This window comes from Cryptotermes secundus, unplaced genomic scaffold, assembly GCF_002891405.2.
Source record: "Cryptotermes secundus unplaced genomic scaffold, Csec_1.0 scaffold763, whole genome shotgun sequence".
Lineage (NCBI taxonomy): Eukaryota > Metazoa > Arthropoda > Insecta > Blattodea > Kalotermitidae > Cryptotermes > Cryptotermes secundus.
Window position 1 is genome coordinate 170,686 of NW_019724754.1, and position 10,604 is coordinate 181,289.

At 40.9% G+C, this 10,604-nt stretch overlaps 1 protein-coding gene across 3 annotated transcripts in view; it reads right to left on the reverse strand.

Moving 5' to 3' along the window:
• Nucleotides 1-655: 655 nt before the first annotated feature.
• Nucleotides 656-10,604, reverse strand: part of LOC111862941 (ribonuclease 3) — a 32,973-nt gene continuing 23,024 nt past the window's right edge. For all 3 annotated transcript variants that reach the window (XM_023848810.2, XM_023848811.2, XM_023848812.2), the window contains exons 15-22: nt 9,633-9,764; nt 8,234-8,377; nt 7,158-7,261; nt 6,167-6,272; nt 5,381-5,542; nt 3,293-3,453; nt 2,002-2,147; nt 656-1,067 (exon numbers count right to left, since the gene is read on the reverse strand). In XM_023848810.2, the coding sequence (XP_023704578.1) occupies nt 775-1,067; nt 2,002-2,147; nt 3,293-3,453; nt 5,381-5,542; nt 6,167-6,272; nt 7,158-7,261; nt 8,234-8,377; nt 9,633-9,764 (1,248 nt within the window). In that variant the 3' untranslated portion in view covers nt 656-774. The remainder of the gene's footprint in view (nt 1,068-2,001; nt 2,148-3,292; nt 3,454-5,380; nt 5,543-6,166; nt 6,273-7,157; nt 7,262-8,233; nt 8,378-9,632; nt 9,765-10,604) is intronic.

The window sequence follows — 10,604 nt, forward strand, 5'->3', positions numbered from 1 at the left end:
GTACACTTTGGTGGTCAGTTTTGGACCCTGCTTCATAACCAAAACATCCAAGAATGGAAGTGCATTGTTAACTTCAACTTCCATAGTGAATTTGATGGTAGGCCTGATGTTAATATGTTGAAGAAATTTCTGTAGCTCTTCCGGTCCATATGGTCATATCACAAACATGTCGTTGACATATCTCAGCCATTTAGCAGGCTTGTATTCAGCTGTGTCTATTGCTATTTCTTCAAAATGCTCCATGAATATATTACTGACCACTGGAGATAGTGAGTTTCCCATTGCCATACCTTCCTTTTGCTGGTAGAATGTATCTTCAAACTGGAAGTATATGGTTTTTAAGCAGATGTCCAGTAGTTCCATCACGTCTTAAACTTGTAAAGGTGAGTGTTCTGGGAAGGAAGAATCCATTCTGAGTCTATCTCTTATGATTTGTAAGACCTCTTCCACTGGTATGTTGGTGAACAGACTACATTTGTAGTGAGATTAAGAACTGAGGAGAAACACAAAGACCTCAGGATAGGTGGCCTTGCCAAGAATCAAACTTAGGTCTTCTGAAGTATGAAGTAGGAATGCTAGTGTGCACACACACATTAGAACAAGAGGTGTAAATGCCTATCTACACACAGTGTAAACAACACAAAACCACACTTATACATCAAACAAACTTTAAGTACAGTTTTATTTTCCAGTGCCAACATATAAGTTCTTTACAAAGTACAATGTACAGAGTCATTGCCATTTTTGCTACACCAGACGACTACTCTCTCTGTCTCAGTCTTTGCTAGTAGGCACCTCTGAGCTTGGTATCAATGCTGATCTGTTTTCTGAAGTGGTTTGAATTTCTTTTGAATATGATCGGCGATTCTTGGGTGATTTCTTGTCTAGGTGCGATGATGATGATGATGATGATGATGTCTTAGATCGTTCCTTAGAAGGGGGCTGCCTCTCTCTGTCAGAGCGAGGCTGTGACGATTTAGCATGTGATGTGTTGCGGGGAGGCCAGCACTGACGTGATAAGCTCTTAGCAATGACTCGCTTCTGATGGTCAAGCTGCGGAAACAGGCCTGTAACACGACCAGACACAGTGATGGGTAGCAAACAGAATTCCTTTATGAACAGTATGACTGCTTGACACCATACATTGTGGATTATAGAAGCATCATAAAATAAGCTCCCCACAGACACGTGCACATGCATGGATGTGCACACATCTTATAAAACTTCCTGTACGCAATTATGAATGAATAATTCCTTTACATTAGTAGTTAAAGAAACTCTTTATATACACAAATAAATACAGTTACATAATATAACGTAAGGTAAAGGTAAAGTGGTCTCTGTGCGCTTAACTACTTGAGCATTACACCATGAAGGCATATGGGGGAGTGGATGTATAGATCCACATTTTCCTGAACTTGGCATTAACTGGAGGTGAGTGGTCAGCTTCACCCTCTGACTGCTTTACCCCAGGGAAAAGAGGCCCCCCCCCAGTACCCATTGGATAGGAGGTTGGGTGGACCCCAGTGCCAGTCTGGACAACATCAAGAAGAGAAAATTCTTGATCCTACTGGGACTCAAACTCTGACCCTCCACAGTCAGTTGCTATAGCGACCGTGCTATCCCAGCTCCTACACAACGATGATTTCTAAAATAATCGATGAAATGTGAAATAAAACCGAAAGAGTATTGAATGAAGGCAGGCATGATGCACAAGCAGCGTAGTTTCAATGTGTGTTCATTACAGAAAGAAAACATGAATACTGACAGTTCTGACCATGATAACATTATATTTAGGAAAGTTCTAGGTAAAAAATTTTCTATGCTGAACATGGGTTGAGGATTACTGTCTTCTGGGATGTGACATGCAGTCTTGTAGATATTTACTGATGTTTCACAGGAACCTGCTACCTCTATCTTCAAATGGAGACTAATTACACAGTATCACATCCCATAAGACTACTGTCTTCAGCAAAAACATATTCATGCACATGTTTGTACCTTGTGACAATTCTAGAGCCTCTTTTGCAGCATTCATTTCTGCCTGCTGGATACTGTGTCCAGATGCTTTCGCCAGGCGTCCTCCACGGAAATACACAGCTACTGTGTATACCCTTGTATTTGTCGGTCCCTTACATTCGATGACCCTGCAAACAACCATATTACATAATTTAGCGAACTGCAAAAGTAAAAACATTCAAGTGAAGTGTGAAGCAAAGAAGAACTTTGGTGTTGACAAGTAAGTATATGCCGACAGACTTGATACTTAAAAAATATGGGAAATGATCACTGTAACATCACTTAACAATGGCAACTTATAGTCTATAACTTCTTCATCATTCAGTTAGTTTAATATTCTCAAAAATTTATAATATTTTCAATTGCTTAAGTGTCTCCAAAGTTATGTCCAAATTGCGCTGTTCCACCATGAAGGAAGCAGTATGTATTTCTTGCTGTCTTTCCTTGTAGATTGCTAAAACTTATACCTACACTTAGAAATATCTGTGACAGGTCTCACTAGGGCTATTAATGGAAAGATGATCATAATAATCTACATTCATTCCCTAATTATTTTATGGACACAGGAACACAGAACATATCTTGGCTATTTCACTTTATTCTTAGATAAATCCCTGCGCTTGACATTAAGTAGATAATGTAAACACCGTTAGTTTATCAATCTCTATAATAATATTCTGCTGTCACCAAATTTTTAAGATATAAACACAAAGCGGGAACTAACTTAATGAAGCTGAGCCCTTTTCGAGAAGCCACCAGTTGTGCAGCTATTCAAGAACTCAGCATTTTATCCAATGAATGCAAAGATTCACTAATGTGTCCCTATCCTGAGCCAGATCAATCCAGCCCATACCACCCCATCCTCTCTAAGATTTTAATATTATCCACCCACCTATGTCTTAGTCTTCCTAGTGGTTCCTTTCCTTCTGGCTTTCCCACTAATATCCCATATGCATTCCTCTTTGGCCTACTCGTGCTACAGGCCCTGCCAATCTCATCTTCCTTGACTTGATCATTCTAATTATACATGGTTATGAAGCTCCTCATCATGCAGTTTTCTCCAACCTCTCGTTACTTCATCTCTCTTCAAAGTCTGGTTAATTATGATGTTTAATTAAAAAAATATGAAAATATGGTAGCCCCCAGCAATACAAAGTTCATATCAAATTTCCACAAAATCTGTGGAACTGACATACAGAAGCCTATAATGTAAAAATAACATATTTAATTTGGTGTGCACATCAGACTTATTGAGCGTTGGCTCTGTACATACTTATATACTGGAATGTCTGGTTCTCCTCCCTCCATGGTACGTAACGTAAGACAGCACTGCTGAAGTTTTGACTTGGGGTCATTCCAGTCCTGGTTCATGATGAAGTCCTGCAGTCGTGGGAAGAAACATACGTGGCAAAACACGTGACAGTATTCCAGTCCCTGTGGGGCAAGAAGTACAAAACTGCAGTGGAGTGCAGGCAAGAAGTGTGTGTCCAAATTTGGGTCCTAAAACGCAACAGCATCGATTGCTATTGGTGCCTACATCCATTAAGTAGTCTGGGATGAAATAACCTGAACCCCCGAATCTGTCAGTCTATATGAGACTGACAAGACAGAATGGCACTATACATGTAAAGCTTCATAAAGAGCAACATGATAAGAGCAGACAACAGTCTGTTAGGCTGTACCTGAGGTCCTACAATAATACTGTGACATATGGGCCGTTTCTATAATACAGGAATGTCCATAAACATTCTCAGGGCAATGAATACAGGCAACAATAGAAGAACTGCTGTTTCTATGTAATGGCCAGTAAGTAACCCCCCCCCCCCAAAGAATGTGACAGTATAGGAGAAACTATGTTTTCTATGCAGTTTGCGCCAAGCAAACGCATGGAATAATAGGACATCTGTTGTTAGACAATGAAGCTGTAAATACGTGTCCTTGATAAAAGAAGATGGTGTTTTCTATGGGGTCCATGCAGGGGAGTTATATTGAAGCCAATCAGTGCTACGAGTCAAGTCACTTGGTAGGAGATGTTCACAGTTGAAGAAGGATCAGAAGTTGACCTGTGAAGACTTAACGTGTGCTGTAGTGCAGTAATATCTTGAGTGTGACAGTTATAGTAAGGTAAAGTTGCCCCTGTGCTTAACTAATTAAGCACTATGCCATGAAGGTGTATGGGGGAGTGGATGTATAGATATAGTTCCTGTGTTAAAATCCACTACCAGGAAATGAATAGGAAAAACTGTGCAGAGGAATAACCATTATTTATATCTGTTACCTAGCAATGACTAGTGTAAGCAGATATAGAAGACTTTACTTTATGTGTTATAATTACAGTAATCTCGAAAGTGTTACAATCATTCGAAGTTACGACTAGTGAACATCCAATAAATCAACTCACCAATCCAAACCTGTCTGTCACTAATACATGTGACAATATGAATATATAAGATGTGACTAACCAACGGACTAATGTACCAGCTACACTACAAGACTTGTATGTGGGAGGTGATCTGTTTGAATCTTGGCCAGGACACTGGGCATCCTGAGCATTTTTATGGTTTTCCTTAGTTCTCCAGGCAAATGTCAGGGTAGTGTCTAAATTAGGCTATTTACTGCTTCCTTCAAGATCTTTTCCAATCCAGTGATCAGCCTACCACTGTAAGCTACTAGTCCAGTTACTGGCAGCACTGTAAAATAAAAACAAGGTGATCTCAAAAGCCTCTTGTTTTTCAAAGTAAGGAAAGTAGGTTAAAACAGGACAAATATGATTATAAAAACATTAATTCTGAAACTTAAATCAATTTGGGAAACCCCCTCTATTAGTGAGAAATAACAAACATTAAGATACGCTATAGTTACTGCCTCCAAGGATCTCTCATAGTGTGCCACGAAGAACTAATCATCTACTCTCCTTTCGCTGCATACTGAGTATCTGACACAACACAGACTGCATATCAAACAGCGCGTCTGTTGTGGTGTATTCATTACCATGGGAATATGTTTACCAAGCAACTGCCTAGGAAATCGGGGGGAGGGGATGGTCTGATAAGCCTTTTTATTTTTTAAAAATAAGGAAAGTTGACTAAAAATATAAGATGTACCCACATGGTGTACAAACAGATGCTAGGTCACCACAAGAGAAATGTCCATGTGATCACAGATGGTGATCAATCCAAATGCATGTAGGCATGCCTTCCCCTTTCCTGACAGAACTGGAGGGCTGCCACACCTGAATGAATATGCAGGCAAGAACTAAAGCCATGGCAGATTCACTAACAAAGAAGCCGATGAGGGGAGGGCGCCAGTTCTGAAATGAATAGCATCTGTTTCATGAGAAGATGGACCACTGATTACATACCTTGTCAACATAAAGAGCACCAAGGAAAGCTTCCAGGAGATCTGCCCGATCCTTTGTCTTCAGTTCAACCTTTGGGTTTGAGTAGAGAGCATAGCTGATCATCCCAAGGTCATCGCACACAACAGCTTGCGTTCTGTTGTTCACCAGAGAACTGCGCAGTAACTGCAAACCAGCACAATTAAGTAAATAACTTGAGGCGAGATTTCAGGTTCACACAAACCACAAAGCACGGTGTCTCCTTGGATGTCACACCATGTAGTCTGCTGTGGCAGAACCAACATTTCAAGAGAACACGCTGCATCGGTCTTCCTCTTCTGTTCTGGTCTCTGTTATATTCCTGGTCTTTGACCATGTCAATAAGGGCACAAAATCCATTTCTGAGGTGGGAGCATCTATTGGGCAGATTCTCTAAACCCCTCCAAGGTGGGGTGAGCACAAAGTGATGGTCAGCAACACGGACATACAAATTAACGCAGTCTGCATTTACCACTACTAACAGTACAAACACATATTAGTATTTTCACTACAATTATGGTCTTCTGAGATGTGACATCATGTAGGTTGGTAGATTGATACCAGCACAGAAATCTGCTGCCTCTGTATTCAAGGTAGAAAAGACTCTCATTTACTGAAGATGGTGGATGAAGGTTCCTCCTAATTTTTGTAATATACCTACTAAACTACGTGGCATCACATCACAGAAAACTGTCTTCTTAATATTTACTACCGTGAAAACCTCAAATATCACTGGATACCAAGGCTGACTACATCTGGCTACACACTTACAGAAAGATGTCCTTCGTGGTGTTCTGGGAAATACTTATAGAGGTACTCTGATGCTATAAGCTGCAGCACAGTGTCCCCCAGGAACTCCAGACGTTGGTTAGATCCTCTGAAATATTTAAAATAAATACTTCATGCTGACAGAGTGAGATACTTTAGATTAAGTATATTACAAACAAGATGTTCAGGGAAGAATTAATAAGAATACTTTCCTTGAAATGCTTCCATCTACATACATAGAGACTAGCAGGAAACATAAATAATTATAGTTACTGGCCCTCACTCTTTTAAGGTATGTACAGTGAGTTTTCTAGACAGTGCCTCCATGAAGTGAACTCAAGCACTTGGAATATAATAAACTGTTGATTATCTGTGATAATGGGGAAGAGAAGTAGTGTGGGTAATAAAATTATCAAAAAGTCTGTAAATATCCACTGTCACTTCAACCCTGAAAATCACTGTATTACTGGTTGGGCTGCTGGTCACTGAACAGTGAGACAAATGCTTTTCCAACAGAAGAGAGCAGTGCTTGTTCAGTAACAGCCAGCCAGCCCAAAAAGCAACAAAATAATAAAATGAAATGCTGCACCAGGGTCTAATACAAGCCACTGTAAGCATCACTAGAATGCATCATTCAAAGAAAAGTGCTCAGCAACACTTAAATCATTAATCAATAACTAACAGGTTCCAAAAAAGTTCCACATTCAGATAATTTGGAGTCTACTGTCTATACCACACAGTGATTGAACAACAGTGAATAACAAATTGAAAATGACATGAAAGGAAGCAGTCATGGCCTAATTTAAGATACCCTGACTGTGGTACAACTCAGGCATCTCCCAAATACAGGTCAAAAACATTATTGCTTGATGTGGCATGCATTATCTGTCGGTCCAACTTCAGTCTTACTCTTCTGCCAGAATGGGTGTTCATAGAAAACTCACTGAACTTCATACGAATGAATGAATGAATGAATGAACTTATCTGAACACACAGTGTGAGATTTGTGTATCCAATGCTCCTGTCTGTGAATGCTCGAGCCAGGAGACGGATATGTTTGAATTCGACACCTATTGACTCTTCAAACTTGGTGAGATTCTAAAAATAAACAAATAATATTGCACTCACCTTAAATTAGCCTTGAAACGTGGTCAGGTAATAAGCAAATAAAGTGGACGGAATCTGATCACAGCTGCAAGTCAGAGCCATAGCTATTTGCACGAGGATGTGACAAAGGTGTAATTAGTAACACATAACATAATGGCTACATGGTGACCTGTTCCAATGCTGCAAACACCTGCTGTTAAAGAAATGAGCACATTTAACCCTAATCAACCAATATACATGGATGATTTATAAAGACAAGTACAGATGGATGGTGGCAGCCATATCTTAATTCAGGACAAAGATATTAGGCCTGAACAAGAAGTTGTGGGAAGAACCAATCGTCTATTTTCATTTCATTACATATTGAGCATGTGTTACAACATGGATCCCACAGCAAACATTCATCCAACACTTCTTATAATGTTGTGTATTTATTGCCACCAGAAGGTGTTTACCAAGCTGTTGCCTAGCAACGACTGTCTCTTCTGGCTTGTTACAGGGACACACACAGACATAAAGACAGCAAGGTGATCTCATAAGCCTATTTTTATTTTTCCAAAATAACGGAAGTAGGCTAAGAATGCAATGCTCTCTCAATCAGACTGCATATGTGCTTGTGAAGCACCGATGATATAAAGAATAACACAGGGATGTAAATGTAGCCATGGTCTATTTCAGGGTTTCTCAACCACCGGGACATGGCCAGGTACCAGGCCCTGACATCAATTATCCTGAGCCCTCGTCTAATAAAGAAAGAATTTACCAGGCTACAGTCTCACAAAGGTTGAGAACCACTGGTCTATTTTATATTACTATTCTGGTATTAGTTGGAGAGACCAAGGAAAATCATCAGAGCCTGGTGAAAATGACCTGTGATCCTTGCAGAAGCCACAAACCTTCTTTCTCCCCTGTCATATGTACATATTTTGCCCTGCCCACATACAGAGTCACAGAGGCGCTTACTTGAAGGAGCTCAAAGGAAGGAATCCACTTCCGGTCCCCAAGCGGCTCCTGTTCTTGAAGGGGGTGTGGAGGGTAGTTCACCCATATGTCAAGCAGGTCTAGATCTTGCTTGAACAACGTCTCAGCAAACACTTTGTCTGCAACCTGTATCATACCACACATTTGCATCAGGACACCCTGTTCTACTGGGGTAGCTGTAATCCTGTTCTAACGAGCTTTGAGGTCCTCACAGCAGTAAATATTAAGATTACTATCTTCTAAGATGTGATGCTGCACTGTCTGCTGGATCATTACGAGTGTTCTGGAGGAACTTAGTATGGCCATCCTCAGAGAAGAAGAGTCAGCCAAATCCCATTTAGTGTTTTGTCATTCCTTCCATAAAATTTGCCCTATAAAGGGCCACACTGACTTCCCTCCACCACCTACTGATTCATTCAGAGCCATTGTTTCTCTTGCTCGCTCTTCCCTTGCAAAATTTCGCTTTCAAGGGCCAACAGATTTTACACCATTCTCATTACCCCTCTTTGTTAACTTGGGCCCTATTTTCATTCCCTCCTCTTTCTGTATATGTATCTATCGCTTTCTTCCATATTCAGCTTGTCTGTCTCATGCCTGAAGGTAGCAGGCTTCTCTGAAACATCGGTAACTGTTTACCAGTCTACATGGTGTCACATCCAAAGTGACAGTAATTTTAAGAGTGACTGCCATGAGAACCTCAAATCTTAAATTTCATTGTCACATAAGAAACAAAAATATATCACAGGAACTGAACATCAAAGCAGACTAAAGAACACATTAACAGGGGCGAAGAATATCATATTTGGACATGTCAGCAGAATTCAAGATGACACATATCCAACAGTTCCCAGAACGCCTTGTGTTCTACAAATGGCAGATTATAGAGTCCAGTAATCAAACTCAAACTATCGTACACCCCCCCCAAAAAATAAGACTTGAGAGATTCCATTTTATCTTGATAATGTTCTTTCAACTGTGACAGATGAGTAACATGGAAAGATGACTACATAAGAATGTGGAAAGAGTGATCATGGTTTATGTTGGAAGGCTTTCTACATCATAATTTTCCTGCACAGGTTCAGTGTTGGACCAACTCACGAATTTACCGTCACATTACACTTGCATGCTTAGTGTTATATCTTTGCCGTCTGACATCCCGTCTAGTAATTCACATATAGGAGCAACAGATGGCAGATGGTTACTGCTTCAGAGGAACCTGCTGTCTCCATCTTCAGGACAAAAGACATGTAGACAGTTTCTACCCTGAAGGTAGAAGCAGAACGTTCCTCCAAAATGTTTCTGCTTATCTACAAAACTACGTGGCATCAAATCTAATACAGGGAATCTCTTGACCAGATTAGTAACTACAAACATGTTGTACCTCAATGCCACCATCCAAGAACAATGCTCCCATGAGAGCCTCGAAGCAGTTGGCCATGGCATGCCGCAGTTCTAAATCGTGGCACAAGTCGGAACCATGAGCATACAGCATGTATTCCTCGAGGCTCAGAATCTGAAAACAGAAAACCCCCCAAATGTTTGAACTGTCAGCTGTGGTTCAACTTCCAGCAGGGGTAGATATCCTTCCCCTCACCACTATGTCAAGACCAGCTCTGAAGTCTACCCACCCTCCTATACAACAGACACTATACTGAAGCCAGTCTTGATGCGGATGACAGAGCTCAGGGCTTCCTGCTTTCTGTCCACTCTTTCAGTTCCTTCTACGAGGGGGTACCCAAAAGAAACCGAACTTACAGTCAACTCTCGATTATCCGGGGGCGGATTAACCGGTTTGCGGCTTAACCGGGGCTTTTTTTTTTAAGTTTATATGTTGTTTAATATTCATTCACTTTTGTTTCACATGGTGAGTTGTAACACTATTTTCGCACTAGTGTGAACCGAGCTCTGCATTATTTCGTCCCGTTATGCGAACACAATGTTCTAGGGTGGGGGTGAAAGAATGCAAGAATTTTTGGAAAGTTTCAAGGACAAATACACCGCCCCAGGTTATTTAACGGTACCATCTCAGTGTGAGAGTGCATTGTGAAAGTAAGTATCAGTTTCTTAATATAGATCTTCAAGTGCGTTAGCAAAATGTCGGGGTTTAANAGGGAGCCAGGTTAGCACAGTTGGTAAAGCGAATGGCTACAGGCTGGACAACTCAGGGGTAGGAGTTTGAGTCCCAGTAGGGGTAAGAATTTTCTATTCTCCACATTGTCCAAACCAGTTCTGGGGCCCACCCAGCCTCCTATCCAATGGGTACCTGGGGCATCTTTCCCCCGGACGGGGGGAAGTAAACCTGCCAGGGCATGACGTTGACCACTCACCTCCAACTAATGCTGAGGTCAAGAAA